The 17,159-nt window shown below is 49.1% G+C and overlaps 1 protein-coding gene and 1 long non-coding RNA gene across 2 annotated transcripts in view; one reads left to right on the top strand and one right to left on the bottom strand.

Moving 5' to 3' along the window:
* Positions 1–1,151: 1,151 nt before the first annotated feature.
* The window catches only part of LOC132459085 (triple functional domain protein-like), an 84,538-nt gene continuing 68,530 nt past the window's right edge, over positions 1,152–17,159 (bottom strand). The window contains 20 exon segments of the mRNA XM_060053460.1: positions 1,152–4,290; positions 4,827–5,013; positions 5,193–5,331; positions 6,823–7,023; positions 7,335–7,413; positions 7,943–8,064; positions 9,015–9,177; positions 9,439–9,466; positions 9,575–9,713; positions 10,235–10,491; positions 12,363–13,519; positions 14,182–14,359; positions 14,631–14,822; positions 15,263–15,340; positions 15,492–15,542; positions 15,960–16,052; positions 16,278–16,367; positions 16,722–16,791; positions 16,908–17,011; positions 17,110–17,159. The exon segment at positions 17,110–17,159 is cut by the window's right edge and continues 17 nt beyond it. Coding sequence (XP_059909443.1) covers positions 3,881–4,290; positions 4,827–5,013; positions 5,193–5,331; positions 6,823–7,023; positions 7,335–7,413; positions 7,943–8,064; positions 9,015–9,177; positions 9,439–9,466; positions 9,575–9,713; positions 10,235–10,491; positions 12,363–13,519; positions 14,182–14,359; positions 14,631–14,822; positions 15,263–15,340; positions 15,492–15,542; positions 15,960–16,052; positions 16,278–16,367; positions 16,722–16,791; positions 16,908–17,011; positions 17,110–17,159 — 3,788 coding nt within the window. The 3' untranslated portion in view covers positions 1,152–3,880.
* Positions 10,651–11,089, top strand: LOC132459377 (uncharacterized). Its single transcript, XR_009526217.1, has 2 exons — positions 10,651–10,884; positions 11,046–11,089. It is a non-coding gene; the product is annotated as an uncharacterized LOC132459377 (long non-coding RNA).

The following is a 17,159-nucleotide window of genomic DNA, read 5'->3' as shown; positions in this document are numbered from 1 at the left end:
TCACCGGCCCTCCGCTGCGCGTCGGGGCCGGACAACGCCCCTTAACAGTGGTATAATGAGCACATACCACAGCCTGTCGTGATCTATTGCTTAAATACATATATATATAGGCCTATATATATATATATATATTCCAATCTGTGTGATGGTAACCGGTGTATTAGTTATATTTCCTCAAGAATCCTTGTATGCCTTTAATTTCGTTTGGATTAATAATTTATTGTCTGTCCTTTTTGTGCACTTTTGTATGGATGTCTATTGGTTTTGAGAGCTTTTATTTTAAAACGCTGGGTTGTGTGACCCCATAGTGACCCGCAAGGACAATTCCTGTTGTTTTTGCGCCATCCTCAAAAGTTCTAAAACACTGTAAAACATCAAACGATTTTGTAAAATAGGATATTATTTGGAGGCTGCAGTGGGTGCTTACTGACAAAAATATGCTAGGTTTAGCTTTAGCAGGTAAACTTGGCCAACCCACTCTGTTGGCCAAGCAGCTATTGTCTCAGTGTTTTACCTTCTCAAAACAAGTCAGTTGTTTCAGTCAGATAAAGGTTTTTCGCCGGAAAGACCACATGACACTCTTTTCTATGTAATTGTTAAATGCCTGTGATGGGAATCTCGTTGGTGATAATTTCATTTGAATCGACATCCTGCCTACCACCTCTTACCTACCACATCAAGAACGGTATGGTTCTAAAGATGTCATGATGACTATTTCGTTCCTGTTCCTGTTCTCTCTGACGTACAACACCTAAACACTTTAAACACACACACATTATGTGTGTATGTTCATGCTCAAGGTTAATGGAGGATGTCGAAATGTTAGATGGAAATGGAGCCAGAATATTTATCTGATGATAAAAGAAACCTACAAATATGTCAAAAAGTATCACAGCGTAACAATACATTCACCCACCACTTACATGGCAGTTGAAATATTCGTTGCACTATGATGTCACAGAGACAAATGAACAGGACTCAAAAGAGAAAGATTGAAACAAAGAAATTCACACGTTGATCGGTTGATGTTAACATAATGGTAGGAGTATCTGCACACAAGGCAGGATACCTAAAGTATTTCAGAACGACACTTTGGGGAAGTAAGTGGTGTTTACTGCGAAATTTTGCGCTGAAACACGCTAGTAGTCAACTCATGTTCCATGTACGTTTAATGGCAAAGTAACCCGAGGACAAAAATATATTTACAACAGAATAATGTGTAAACACATTATGCCTTTTCTGTACAAAGAAATATACATGCAAAAAAAAAAGAAAAAAAAAAGACATTCAAATATGACATTGCTGCAGTCTTGTACTATAATGTATCAAATATGTCAAAAGTTATGAGGTTCACATCCTGAACACGAGCCTGCTCCTTCTCCTCTCTGTACATCTTTACATAACGACTAACAAACGGGGCTTTCCAAAGGCGTCTCAGTCCGGGCCTCCAGAGCACGCTCCAGGACCGAGCTTAGTTATGGACGCCCAACAATCTCACTGTTTTCATACTTTTGGGAAACACCCAGACCAACGTCAATAAATAAAATCAAAAAGGACAAGACGCGAAGGTCTTGAAGCTATACACAGATATTAACAGACAAAGAACACGAATAAACGTTGGACTGACTGAAGTGGTCCACGACTCAACAATCTTTGAAGATGAGCCCAGAACACAAAGTGATTTTTTGAAGAGCTCACTGGACTGGCACACATACCAAAAAAAAACGACTAGCCAATAAAAATAAAGATACCAGTTCTCAAGGACTTCAATGTGTTTCAACTGAAAATGAGTGCAAAATGCGTGATAACCCGATGTATTGATTTTCTTTTTTGGAGGCGGGAGGTTCTGGTGTTTTGGGGCGGGCTTAGGATACTGCCCTGACAAGAGAGGGGAGGTGATTGGAAGTCTCTGGGGTCACTCTGAGGCTACAGAGCAGTGTGAATCCCAGTTATTCAAAAGACAAACATCGCTTGGTGAAGGTTGTTTACCAAGTCTGATGGCCGTGAGGGGGAGGGGGGGGGGGGGGGGGGGTGCAGAACAAAAACACTGAAACACACATTGGTATCCATCTACACAAAGCAATCGAAAATCACGGAAGAAGAATTTTGTGCACAGCTTCAAAGAACGTAAAAGTAAACACTCCTTGGGACATCCAGAATAAATACAACCAAACTGAACCAATGTAAACCCATATACCTCTACGGTCTGAGTGGTCTTCTATAATTTAATAAGATAAATCATAACACATTTTAGCAGGAAAAAAAAGGGTAAAGAATACTCAACTTTGGTTTCGTAACAGAAAAGAATAAAAAACACATTGGCGCAATGACAAACTCTTGAAAGCATAAGTGCATATATAATATAGATACAAATTTTTCTTATACATTATCTCTTAAACACCCTCTGTTTGTAAGGGTTGCAAGATGTAATACTGAACTTAATACATAAGACTTAACACAATACAGACATCTACAGTATCGCAGTACTAGATACGTACATGCCTTTTTTTTCCCAAAGAATACAGCTACAAAACAAGTCTTCATAAATAGTTGCATAAAGGTTAAAGCTGCAACATTGCACGTGGTAACCAACACAAAATACGAGTGCAGTTCTATTAGCGCTTTCGGCTCATCGTCAGTGTCCGGCCACCGCAGAGAATGAGGGAGCCTTATTTCAACTTTTTTTTTCTTATTGCTCCAATGACTCCATTCTTCTTCAACGGATCAGACTCACGCATGAAACGCTGTGTTTGCGTCGGTTTGGTGACAAATTCTTCAAAATGAATATGGAAGGCAGGAACATATTATTTACAAAATAAGGCGGATGCACTAAGAAATATGATTCGATTTCTTTCCAAAAAAAACATGTTTTCTTCTTCTGCTCCTTCTCCCGTTCATGTAGTCACTTAGTGTAAGTGTGTCACTTAACGATAAAATTGTTTAAACTGAAACAAGGGGGGGGGGGGGGGGGGGGGGGGAGGCAACCGTAAGCAAACTATTGCATTGAATGAAACGACAGCATATCTTCGGGAAAACTAAAACTAAACAGGGTTTTGGTCTTTATCTTAAACTTGGACCCTATGGAAGGGAACCGCTTTGTCCATGCAACTCGCTGCTATCTATTATTGATTTGTTCCACCTTGCCTGGAAACACTGCTTTTCAAAAGTGGTGTCTTTAAAGATAATTCCGTTTTTCGTCCAACACTGTACATGTATTGTTTTACAAAAAAAGTTCTCTCTCTCGATACAAATGACAAACATATATTCTCGTGTTCAACCAAAACCGACCTGAATTCGTTTTTTTCCCCCTTTTCCCACCTATACAGTATTGTTCTTTCCTCTTCACTTATATATATATTTCAACACCGTCTGACAACCAAAGACTAGCACACGCTGGCTCTTTTGAGAAAGCTCGCTTCTCTCCCTGCTAATGTCTTATGTTTGAAAAGGGAAAAACTTCAAACAGTTCCTCTCATTGTTGTGCGGGCATACGTCCATATGCCATTGGAGTGTCCGGGACGAGGGCCACAGATGACCACGTAGAAGTAGGTTGAGATGATAAAGAAAGAGGGGGGGGGGGGGTTGGATCGGGGGGAGGGGAATTTCAGCAGAGGTCAGTCAGTCAGACAGCAGCAGCAGCAGCAGGACATTTCATGGCCGAGTGAGGAGGCGCGTGTTTGTGTGTGCGTCGGCGTGTGTGTGTGTGTGTGTCGGGGTGGAGGGGGCGGGGACATCACCTCGTATCCGAGATGCGTTCGATTTACGGGCAGGGGTGGCCGACGTTTCTTCAGCAGCTGCAGCACCGACCCCCTCGGGCCACTCGACCCCACCTGTGGGGGGGGGGGGGGGTATCGTGCGGTCACAACCGGGCCGCGGCCAATCAGGCGTGGTCGAGGAGGCGGCTGTGGAGGAAGTGCTGCGTGGCGGCGACGGGCCGCACGTCCGTCTGGTGCTTCCGGCGCTCGATGAAGGAGATGAGGCGGGAGGTGTCCAGGTGGACGTCCCCCACCGGGGGGGGGGCGGCGTGGGGCGCCGGGGTCGGGGGTCCTCCGGCACGCGGGCCGCCGCGGGGCTGTAGCCACGGCGTCCGCAGGCAGGCGGCGGCGCCGGGCCTGGCGTCCGGCTCGCTCCGGAGCAGCGCGCACACAAAGTCGCGGGCGGCGGCGCTCACGCCTTGGAAGTAGTCGTGTGGGAAGCTGAAGTCCAGCCGGCACGCGTTCAGACACGTCTCCTCCACGCTGTCGTCCAGGAAGGGCGACGCCCCGCTCAGCACCACGTAGGTCACCACTCCTGGGGAACGCCGTCAATCACGCCGTTAGCCACGGTGTCGTAAAAAACGGAGCACCATTTAATCGCTACGTGCTTTAATCTGATTCTCTGTTGATACAATTTTTAGCTAATATTTGATGTCTCTATGACGTAACGCACGAGTGTCTGACTATTTAGAAAAACACGATATAAATACAGATGTTCTATAATTATTAACCAAGGACTGAAATAAATGAAGCAAAGCAATGTGGTAGTAACTAATCTGTGTGTCGTCTTTGTACTCAGGTTATTCCTAGCTCCAGTGAGGCTGACGGCTGGCCGAAGCAGCCTCACCTGGCCCGAGTTGGACCGATCGGACTGGGCTGGGCTAGGCTGCACACCTGTTGTACTTTGAGCAATCAGTGTGTACAGGTTCAACCAGCCGTCACCACACACACCCTTAAGGAAACCAACGTGTGTTTGGAGGATTCCAGTAAAAGTGTAGCACATGACATTGTCACATTCACGTTCCCTCCCCCCCCCCCCCCCCCCGGTGTCTCAGCTCTGTTCCGACGTACCCAAGCTCCACATGTCGGCCATGACGGAGGCGGGCTGACCCAGTACCAGCTCCGGAGCGGCGAACTCCGGGCTGCCGAGGAGCGGGTGGACGTAGGAGGAGGGCGGCTCCAGCTGGACCGCGTCGCCAAAGTCCGTGAGCTTCACCGTGGGCTGGGAGGAGACGTGCTCCACCAGCAGGTTCTCCGGCTGAGGGGTGAAGGGACAGGGTGGGGTAGTGGGGGAGGAGAAAGGGAATACATGCGCATTAGCAATACCCATGAATATTATTTATGAGCTTACACTTATCCCACAGATCATAGAGAAAGACTAGGCGCGTGTGTGTGTGTGTGTGTGTGTGTGTGTGTGTGTGTGTGAGATCTCCGTACCTTGACGTCCAGGTGTGCTATCCTCCAGCTGTGGAGGTAGTGCAGGGCTTCCAGGACGTCCCGCAGGTAGAAGGCCACCTTCTCCTCCGTCAGGCTGCCCCAGCTCACGATGTAGTCCAGCAACCGGCCCTGCTCCGCCCTAAAGCACCACCACCACCACCACCACCACCACCACCACCACCACGACACGCACGTTAACACGAGAACGGAGTCCTCCAACCTTATGCTTCAGGAGCGGGAGGCAGGGGAATGGCACGGAGCATGAACAACATTTAGCCTGAAACGCAAACGATGACATCATCGCATTCACCTACATTCCTGCACGTCACAGTTCCATGTTGGAACTGTGTTGTATATTTGTATTTGACACGGCCACTTCAGATATGTCAGCAATGTTGTTGCTGTTGTTACAATTGTTATGCACTGCACAATGACATGTTTACAAGATGGTAAATATTGTGGCGACTCCTACCCCCCGGGGAGTCTGGGTATTCGTGATGCCGGTTGGGAAAAAGGGGTTTATTGCCCTTTGTCAATTTGTTTCTGTTAGGTTAAGTGGGGTTAAAGGGTTTGGGGTCTTTATTGTTTGTGTGTTGTTTATTGTGTGTAGTGTTGCCGCCACCGTTACCGAGACTTGCATGTCCGTTGGTTGGGTTTGCGGTGCGCTGTGTGTTGTGGAACTTGCGGGTGTGTGTTAAATAAAGGCAGCTCTCAGGGATGTGCGGTGCATGAGGCACGAGAGTTGCGTCACCGTTTAACCAGGGCTCCCGTCTCGTCCTTCCCGCACTGCTCGCATCAATATGTTTGAATGTATTTGACCATAATGTCAAACTTGTTCTGCACTTTGGTTTGCTGCATTTAGACAGCGATTCTCTGCTGCTGAACTAGCTACATGCTACAGAGATGTAAAATGGAAGTTTCCAATTATTACTTTTAATGCAGTGAACTTAAAACTTGTTTTGTATTCTTTGAAAATGCAATTTTAAATGTTATTAACCTTAATTTGAAATATTAAGTTAACCCTGACTTACTTTTTCGAGTTTTGTAAAATGTAAAAATCTTAGTTGGTATAACTCTAACTTTCAAGTTTGTCTAAAGAAGAAAATGTAATTATACAAACAAAATAATATTAGTTGATGGAACTCTTGTTGGGCTCAAAACTCAAAAATTGATTGCAGTAAGTTGCCTTGCAATTTTTAGTTTTCTCAACTTTTTATTTTTTACACTCTAACTTGTGTATTCGCGTGATCAAACAGCGCTTTTGCTCACTTCCCTTTTGGTGTTAAAAAAAAAAGGTGCAACAAAAGGCTATGCTTGCAATTTGGTGCACGAAAAGGTGTTGGAGTTAACTCTAACCGCAGTCAAAGATGGTTGTCTTTCAAACAAATGCTTTGAAAAAGCATCAAACTAGGTCAATGGAATAGAAAATACAACAGATTGTATGGCACTCACTGGTGCTTTATAGGTAGCGTAAAGGAAAGGGAGATCAACGCAAAAACATAAAACAGAAGAAAAAAGAGGTATGGCAATCTCGTTCATTCGACACAAAAGAAGAAAATACAAAAAAGAAACGCAAAACGCACACATTGAAAAACAAAAGCAAAGCGAACGGGGGGGGGGGGGGTCTCACATCTCCAGGACGAGCACGTAGCTGGTGGCCGTCTGGTAGGTGTCCAACAGCCCCACCAGGTTGGGGTGGTCCAGCGATTGCAGCAGCCGAACCTCCCGCAGCACCTGCTCTCGCCGCAGCAGACGCTTGTTCACGTGCTTGGCCACCACCGAGCGCTTGCTCCCCCGCTGCTCGCACCGCTTGGCCACCGAGAAGCGGCCCCTGGGAGCCCACACGGAGGTGATGGGGGGGGGGAATGGTGGTCAGATGGGGTAAAGGGGGAGTTCAAACCTGGGTCACCAGGTGTGAAGTCTGTGTAGCTGTTGTTTGTGTAGCTGTTGTTTGTGTAGCTGCGTAGCCGACGTCGGGCTGTGACGTTTGTATGTTGCGGTGGTGCAGGTGACGTGCGCCAAACCGACTTACGAGCAGAGTGTGTGTGTGTGTGAGGCGGAGGGTGTGAAGTCGATTAGGAACTTTTTTTTTTTTTTTTTTTTGACACAATGCAGTCCACACTATATGCGTATGAACGTTACCTTCCCAGCTCACTGGTCTCGGTGTAGTAGGACTCAAAGCTGCTCTTCCAGACGAATTCACTCCTGTCGTCCGAGGCCCCTGGGAGATCAGAGTTCGGTCTCACGTTAGGAACTATTACAATACAAAGCAGCAGGATAGCCTCTCAGTTTGTATCCTCTAAGACCCGGTAAGCCTGGCTCCTCAACTGGTAGGCCCGAACGAGACTAGTACAAGTTATAGACAGTTATTAATAATGAGCATTTCATCCTCATTATGCCATTGAATGAAAAAGTCACAGCTTTAACTTTTGGTGATCATTTTCATCACGTTGCATTACACAGAAGATGGAGTGACACAGTCTGCTGAATTAAAGCACACTCAAACCAGTAAAACATTGCGTCCACCACTGGCCACATAGCAAGACTATCATTCAACATTCACCGACCATTGCAGCATTAAAACACAGACGTAGTTACAGCAGGGGTGAACCCAGGTGTATCTCATGAGGTGTATCCCCTAATTACCTTAACGAGCTACACCTGTTTTTAGGTTACCCCCCCCCCCCCCTGCTATAACACCTCTGTGATGAAGGTCTATTCTACCCACATCCATCGCTCCACCCACCTACCTAAGACCCTGAGGCTGGCGGAGGAGGTGACGGAGCCCGAGACGTTGGTGGCGATGCAGGTGTACACGCCCACGTCCTCCACCGAGGCGCCCAGGATGTTCAGCACCGCCTCCCCGGTCTCGCTGTAGGAGGCAGGGGTGGAGGGAGTCTTTATGGTGTTCGGGGGCACCGCCACTTTTTTAGCGCAAAGTCATGTGCTTCTCTTATGATTGATGTTTTCATGTGGTACAACAATGAAATCCATCCACCAGTGCTTGGCTACTTAAAAAGATAGAAGCTCTTTTAAATTAATTGCCACTTTAAAAAAAAAGTACTTACTAACATTTTCAGTTAGTAATTATTTTCAAGCCATTTCAGAAAATGGAGAATAAAAATATGTTTTTTTTTTGCTTTCAATATTAATAATGTACAAATATGGGAGAAATAGACCTCTGCACTAACATTCCCATTCAGATGTGAAGTGAGTTTCTTCTCGTTAATGATGAAAGATGATGAAAGATGAGTAACTAATGCCGCTTTTCCACTGCATGGTACCAGCTCGACACGACTCGACACGACTCGACTCAGCTCGCATTTTTTGCGTTTCCACCGCAGTACCATGGTATCTGGTACCTGAAGTGGCTGCTTTTTCTAGTACCTACTCGCTCTAGGTTCCAAGCGAGCTGAGCCGATGCTAAAAGGTGACGTCGGCAGACGGCAGGCGACTGATTGGCCAGAGAGTGTGACGAAGTCACGAGAGCGACATGGCAACCATGCTGGTAACATCCATAGCAGCGCCGCAGCCAACATGTTCCACTTCTCCAACTTCTTCAACATGCCAGCTAATAATAGTAATGCGATCGATGTCCTCCATTGTTGTTATGTGGGTTCTGTCCATGTGTGGGTTGCGTATGTGTTGTTTGCGTCGCGTACACAAATACGTCACGGCCCTTTCGCGCAGCCGACCCCGCCCACGTCCAGGAGGTACTATTTGCGGTGGAAAAGCACCCGTGCTGCTACCGTGTCGAGTCGTGTCGAGTCGAGCTACATGTGCGGTGGAAAAGCGGCATAATTAGCGGGACTAATCAGCTACCTGTAGCTGACGCTGAAGCGGCTGCTGTTGCCGAGGGCGCTGTTGTCGGGGCCGTGCCAGGACACGGTGGCCCGAGGCCGGCCGCACACTTTGCAGCGCAGGGTGACGTTGTCCCCTCGGTCGCACGCCACGTCGGCCACGGGCACCAGGAACTCAGGGGGTGCTGGGGGGAGGGAGGTCAAAGGTCAACATTGAATTGTGAAATCTTAGTTCATACTTTTTTTTTGTCTTTTCAAGAAGGGTTTTAAATTGAACAGTTCTTTGGGTCCAGAGAAATGAAAAGCACATTTTGAATTATAAATAAGGAGTAACAAGACAAATTATTAAATCACTAAAGCAATTACAGTTGGCAAAATTCAAGCTTTCTAAAGGAAACATTTTGTAAGGCAACGTAAAAAAAAGTCCTCAAACTAGGTGTACGTACCATTATTTATGTAGTTGGGGTTTAGAAGCTGAAAGAAACCCAGAATAGAGCACAATATTAGTGTTTATGGACAAGACTTGTGTCAAAAAAGCAATCAACTCTGTGTTTGAGCGTGTGAGTGTGTGGGAGGCGCGACCTTGACAGAGACTTTGTTTGCCAGGCCGTCCTGGGATTTGCGGAAGCCGTTCTCCATCTTGGTCTCCTTCCTGCCCTCCTTGTCCCTCTTCTCAGATTTACGTCGGATACGAAGTGCTGTGTGCCATGATAATGATTTTCTGCACAGACACACACATACCCACAGACAGGAAATTGTTATTTATTTTGGTCGACTTTGCCTTTAATGTGAGAATGTATGTATGAACCGATCGCTTTGGTTAAAAGTGTCTGCTAAATGTAAATGTTGAAGAATCAAGCTATCCACCTTCCAAAAACCCCACCCACTTACTCCAGTTAGGTCGCACCACACAGTTGCAAATAAGCCAGTAATCGTGGACCCAACACTGTTGATGACTTCTTTGAATTCTGAAAGTCTCCCGCTTACAAAGTGGGAGGGGCCTAATCTTATACACTATAATGTCTCCATTATTCAAACAATAATATGAATATTCTAGGTTGTCATTTATTGTTAACTTTTGCCGCTTCTTAGAATATTTTGAGATATTTTTAGTTCAGTAATTTAGTACATTGGTCGATATTAAGTATCTTTCCTCAGTATACAAAAGTAAAAAACGAAATGTTCCACGACACACGGTGATTCCCGCGGTTGGCCAATCGGCCTCCACGACCCCTCACGTACTTGATGGTGCCCTCCGGGAGGTCGGGCGTGACGGAGGCCGAGGTGTGGCCCAGCACGTGGCCGGGGACCCAGCCCTCGGCGGCCGGGCAGTGCTGCGTGGCGGCCCGGTACACCAGGTACATGTTCTGCTGGTTGCTGGCCAGCATCTGCACCGCCTCGCCCTGCAGCACGCTCACCTCGTCCTCCTTCACGGCCCCGTAGTCCCGGGTCACCAGCATGGTGGACACCGTGCTGCTGCTGCTGCTGCTGCTTTCACTCTGCAGGAGGGGGGGAGAGTACAGATATGAGATCACACACACACACACACACACACACACACACTGCGTGGGTGATGCTAATACAGACATGATATCACACACACACACACACTGCGTGGGTGATGCTAATACAGACATGATATCACACACACACACACACACACACTGCAGGGGGGAAAACGTGTACATGACTTTTTAGATCCAGGGGGAAAAACACAAACAGGGGCTGGTGTTAATACAGACAGGATCATACGCACACACACGCGCCCACACACTGCAGGGGGGCAACCGCACACACACTGCTTTTAATCTCCAGGGGGAAAACACACACAGAGGGTGATGTTAATACAGACATATCACACACACACACACACACACACACACACTGCGTGGGTGATGCTAATACAGACATGATATCACACACACACACACACACACACTGCAGGGGGGAAAACGTGTACATGACTTTTTAGATCCAGGGGGAAAAACACAAACAGGGGCTGGTGTTAATACAGACAGGATCATACGCACACACACGCGCCCACACACTGCAGAGGGGCAAACACACATACTTCTTTTAATCTCCCGGGGGAAAACACACACAGGGGCTGGTGTTAATACAGACATCGTCACACCCATTGCATTTACTCTGCAGGGGAACTCCCCTTGGTGGTTTCAATATAAACATGAACACACACACACACACACACACACACACACACACACACACTGAAACGGAGGTCAGTGTTAGTGTTCAGGATCTCAGCAATCAAACGTTGGGTTTGATTGAATCGCATGCAGTGAAGAAAGCGTTACTTTGAAGCATGTTTGTGTTATCATATACAGATGTGGTTGATAGGGGAAATGAGGCTATATCCAAAATAACCTTGCATAACGACGAGCTAAGTTTGGGTTTACTTCCATATTTCTGGACGTGTCTGTGTGTCTGTGTGTGTGTGTCTGTGTCTAGTTTCCTTAACAGCAACGGATCCAAATGGAGATCAGCTCAATTGCAAAGGAAACACAGTAGATGCATTAATCCAGGGGAAATACTGTTTGTAGGGAGGGAGTGAGGGAGGGAGGGAGGGAGGGAGGGAGGGAGGGAGGGAGGGGGAACTTAGGAGGAAGAGGGCGTAGGTGGTAGTCGAGTGTTCCCGCGTGTAAGAGAAATGGGGACAACGATTCTGTGGTGACAGTACTGCACCTGAAGTGTGTGGGACCAGACTGCCAACAGTGCAACAAGGACACTGACAGTACCGGCACAATAGTGTCGGGGGGGGGCTGGTCGCTTAAAGCGACAGGGAAGAGAGTGCATCGGGAGAGAAAACACCCAACCGGCAGGTACAGAAACGTTGTTTTACCATCCAGAAACTGTTAGTGCGATCCATCCAGCAACACAACGCGAAAAATGTCCACACAGGCCGCACACGCAGAGCGCACACACGCACGGACACACACGCACGGACACACACACACGCACGGACACACACACACACACACACACACACACACACACACACACACACACACACACACACACACACACACACACACACACACACACACACACACACACACACGTGGCCGAGTTAGTGGGCTGAGATAGCAGTTAATTTCCAGGGCGCAGCGGCAGTAGTAGTAGTAGTAGCAGTAGTAGTAGTAGTAGTAGTAGTAGTAGTAGCATCAGTGGTATTAGGCATGAGGAAGCGAAGGCAGTGCCCCAGAAGAGGCTCCGACTGACCAGCCAGCCAGCGAGGCCGTGTTAGTGACTAGTGGCGCTCAGCATCGGGGCCAGGCGGGGAGCCTTGAAGAGGGGCGGGGTGCGGGGGGCGTCGGTGGTGGTGGTGGGGGGGGGGGGCGGGGGGTCTTACCCCGTTGCTCTGGGTGGAGTGTATGGACTGCTCGCTGGTGGAGGAGCAGGTGCTCATGCGGTCCTGGTCCTTACTGTGACCCGAGTGGCAGCGGGGCCGGTGCTGCTGGGAGGGCGTGCCGCGGCCCAGAGAGTCGCCGCCGCCGCCCCCACAGGGCGACCCCGCCCCGTCGCCGACCGCGGGGAAGGGGAAGGCCCCCGAGCGGCCGGCGGGGGAGGCCGGTACCGCCGGGACCCCGGCCCAGAACGTCCCGCCCTTGTGAGCCGGGCTGGCGGGGACGACGCCGGCGTCCTTGTTGAACCCTCCTCCTCCTCCTCCTCCTCCACTGGGAGACTGCGGCGAGGCTAACGGCGTAACCGTGGCGACCCGGGGGGTCTTGAGGGGCAGCGTGATCAAGGGGGCCACCGCCATCTGCGGGATCCCCGCGGCGGTATGTCTCTGGCCCTCCCCTGAGGGCCCCCGGGGGCCCCGGCGCCCGGGGCTGCCCTCCGCGCTCCCACACAAGCCGTTAGCGGTGTTAGCGTTGTTAGCGATGCTGCCGCTGCTGCCTCCACTGCTGCCGCTGCTGCTGCCTCCGCCGATGCTACCGCTGCCGCCGCCGCCGCTACCCAGGGGCCCGTCCAGCACCCGCATCCGGGGCACCTCGGGCCCCCCCGACTCGAGAGCCTCCCCCACGACGTCGGAGTCCAGGTAGGGGTAGGGGTTGGGCGGGAGGAGGGAGCCCCGGGGGGTCAGGGGGGGTGTGGGGGGGGTGCGGCAGGGAGACGACCACGTACCTGCTGATGGGTCGGGCCCGTCGGGGCCCGGGGGGTGGTAGTGGTGGACGGGCTGCGGGAGGCGGGAGGAGGGCTGGGGGATGCGCGAGGGCCGGGTGCGGGGGCCGCACAGGGACGAGTTGCTGCCGGAGACGCCGGAGCTTCCTCCTCCGCCGCCGCCGCCGCCGCCACTTCCTCCTCCGACAACTCCGCCGCCTCCTCCTCCTCCTCCTCCTCCTCCTCCTCCTCCTCCTCCTCCTCCCAGGCTGTGAGCGTTGCTGGAGCTGCTGCCCCCGGCCAGACCCCCGGCACTGCCCCCACCGCTGCTACTGCTGCTGGGGGGGCCCCCGGCCCCGCCGCCCCCCACGTGGTTCCTCTGGTACTCGATGGGAGAGGTCAACGCTACGTAGACAAACATGACATTATAATTAAAAGCCTTGATTCCAATCACTACTATTCTGTTTGTTATATAATACAAGGACAACTTGTTAGGAACAGAGTAGTTACACAAGAACGCAGGTCGAGACGTCGATATCCATTTTAACTCTGGTGTACCAACACCTCAACAATGATACAAGTTACACTTAACAGGTGCTGTAGAGAGCCCCCTAAGGCATGGGAATAGCAGTGCATACTGTTGACTATCCATTGCATACATAACAACCACAGTGCTTGTTATACCATCATGCATGTGGCTCATGTCCCCCGTTGCACTTCTTCTTTTGAGTTTTTTGGTGCCCTTTAGGATTGCTAGGGTTAGCGTGCGTCATACATATATGGCCTGAAGTTGCCTTTGAGATTGTTATCGTGACTAAGAATGACGGACTTGACCTAACGTTGATGACTCATAGTTCTATGTCTGTTGGTTTTTGTCTCGTCGCTCTGGGCAGCAGTGTTTGGTTCTCACGTTATAATTCCTCTCTTCAGCAGTGTTTAATGTTTTTGTTTGGTTCCTAGGTTATAATTCCTCACTTCAGCAGTTTTCAGTGTTTTCGTTTGGTTCCTGTGTTATACTTCCTCTCGTCAGCATTGTTCAGTGTGCTTCGTTGGGTCGAGGTCCTTACCGTTGAGGAAGTTGCGCTGGTTCTCCAGGATCTGGCTGACCTGGTGGACCCAGAGCTGGCTGACGGCGGAGCTGGGAGAGTGCAGGGTGTAGCGCTCCTGCCCCCCGCTGGTGGACCGGGACGTCAGGGTGAACTTACAGGGGTCGTCTGGGTTCTCCTCCAGACCCAGCCAGCTCACCTGGAAGAGTGAGGGGGAGAGGAAGAGGTGGATGGGTGAATCAATTGTAAACGCTTAGCACTTTCTATGAGCATCCTTACTGTACCGACAGCCAGGGGCGTAGCACCAAATTCTGGGCCCTGTATACAAGAGGTACTGATGGCCCCCCCCCGAATTCCCCCTATCAGCACCTGCGCAGAATTGTTTACCGGGGGGGGGGGATACTCTGTGATGCAATACACAGAGGAGCCTGCTGCTCAGATGGCCGTTAAGCTGTGCGTAGTTAGCTCACCTTGACGCTGTTCTTGAAGAGGTAGCCCAGAGTCGTGTAGCCCTTTTTCTTGTCCAGGGGCTCGCTGAAGATGACGATCTGCTCAAAGAGGAAGACCCTCCTCTCCTTCATCCTGGAGAGGAGGCCTCCGTCCTGGTCCGACACCATGAAGGTGTCCTGCAGTAGTAGCCTGCCCTGGGCCACGATCTTACCCTGAACGACAACAGGGAGTCTGTTTTTAGTGCCTAGACCCACAGCCCTTGTTGTGGTTGTTGTTTTAGTGGGGTTTCAATACAGGCTTCTTCTTTTCATGTACAATGTTATGCTCCTTCGGGAACATTTCAATAAAGGGAACATAACCAAGGCAACAAAACCTAAATTCAAATAGTTAGGTTTCTCAAGCCTACGTTAGAGATAAAATAAGGCTTTGACAGCGCTGCCCCCTGGTGGCCACTTTCCGAATCACAAAAACAATTCCAGTACAGGGGTGAAAGGAGGCAACTAAATAATTATAAATAATTCATTATACATAATTCATTATACATAATAAATTATGAATAAGAAATAAAGATGAATAATAATAAATGATACTCATACAATAAATATAATTGCATTAAAAAGATACAATAATAAAAGATGAAAACATGTCTTACTTCAAATCCCTGGAGGCGGCCGACATTCATCATGTCGTTGCAGCGCTTGGGCACCACACACATCACCTCCACGGCTTTCTGGGGACAGACAGCAGGCAGGGGCAGGGGTCAGAGAGGAGATCAGGCGCCATAACAGGCCTTAATTGCCTTTATAGCGTATTCGTTGCACCCACAAAAAGAAAACTTCAACAAAAGCTTTTTGGATTATTTTTGTCGGTTGACGTCCCACCTCAAGCTCCAGCGAGTCTGCACCGGACTTCTTGGAGACCTTGAGAAGATCCTAGACACACACGAGAAAAACACACCGAAAAATGAGGTTCAAGGAGGGAAGAAGTGTTTCATTTGGAGATGGTTAAAGGGTGGGGGGAGGTTCGCCCTCAGATCAACTCTAACTCAGGAGAGTACTGCTTCATTACTATGTCACAGCAAAATTGCGCAGCGGAACTCTGGTACCGCGGAAACAGTTGGACCATTGACAATCATTGAATTTAAATCCAGGCCAATGGTCGCACTTTTCCAGGATTCTTTCTGCAGAAACAAAGTGGAAGTTGCAGGCTGCTATTTCTCCGCAACAGGCGTTATAATCAGAGCTCTCTTGCATTACAAAATAGCCAAGTGTGTCTCCTCTCCCTTTATCCTCTTGGGGTCAATGTAGGGCAGGAGGTTGGGGTGAATCGGGGAGTCAAGTCGTGCCTACCTTCAGCAGGAGCTGGTACTTCATGATGCGCTGCACAGGTTTGATCAACAGGTCAGTGAGCTGTAGTCTGTGACCCAACCTCTGCTTGAGGTCCTACAATGGAGAGTAGAGCAATAATATACCAACAGTGTGTGTGTGTGTGTGTGTGTGTGTGTGTGTGTGTGTGTGTGTGTGTGTGTGTGTGTGTGTGTGTGTGTGTGTGTGTTTAAATGGTTCAGAGGACCACATCCAGAGACCCCACATTAAACCAAGGGGAACAACAGAGTCCGGAGCCGTGCGTGGTGTGTATAATCCATAATTTCTTTTGGTGGTTCCTACCTCAAAGTAATTGTCGATGTACTCCGAGACGATGTGTTCGGATTTGGGCTTGTTTTGGCAGTACACTATGTACATGTGCAGTCTCCTCTCCTGTAACAGGAAACAGAAGAGGGCCGGGAGTTCATTATGGTCAGCAGGACCGATTGAGATCGAGGTTAAAACACAGGAACACTAGTTAGTCATGGATCACACAAGACATTGATGGGCTATATTCACAGAGTGGCCATCTTGGTTCCCATGTAAGCACATTTATAACTGGACCTAAGCACTAGAATTTAGAACTTCACCTAAAACAAGCATTTAGAACTTGACCTAAACACTAGCATTAAGAATTTGACCTTAACAATAGTATTTAGAACCTCCAGAGACAAAAATTTTTTTTATTTAGAACAAACATGGCTGCTCGGGTGGATAATGCCCATAGAAGACTAATCCCTTCCTCACCTGTTTGACAAACAGAGAAGCCAGCCTCTCGGGATCCTCCAAGCACTTTTCAAGCTCAGCCAGGAAGAAACTATGGAACCACAAAGTCAAGAACTTCAGTCGCATCCTTCACAACACTTCAGTGCCTCTCGGCCATTATCAGTATGACTAAGTACATTTTGGGGTCTATATTGGGAACAGGCGTACTCTTTGTGCCAGTCGTAGATCTGATGGATGTTCCCGAACACAATCTTGTCCTTTCCTCGCATGTCGTCAGGAACGCCCTCCTCCTTCATCCTGCTCATGTAGCCCTGGGGAGGGGAGCCGGACGCAGAGTCAGCTTCACATCACGCAGAGAAGGACACACACTGAGTTGGTATGGTAGACAACGAGGAACGGTTCCACTCACCTCCACCACAGAGCCAAGGTCCCTGACGTAATCTCTTTCGGTTTCCACCA

Source organism: Gadus macrocephalus, chromosome 6, assembly GCF_031168955.1.
Source record: "Gadus macrocephalus chromosome 6, ASM3116895v1".
NCBI classification, from domain to species: Eukaryota; Metazoa; Chordata; class Actinopteri; order Gadiformes; family Gadidae; genus Gadus; species Gadus macrocephalus.
This window is presented reverse-complemented; position numbering and strand designations above follow the sequence as displayed.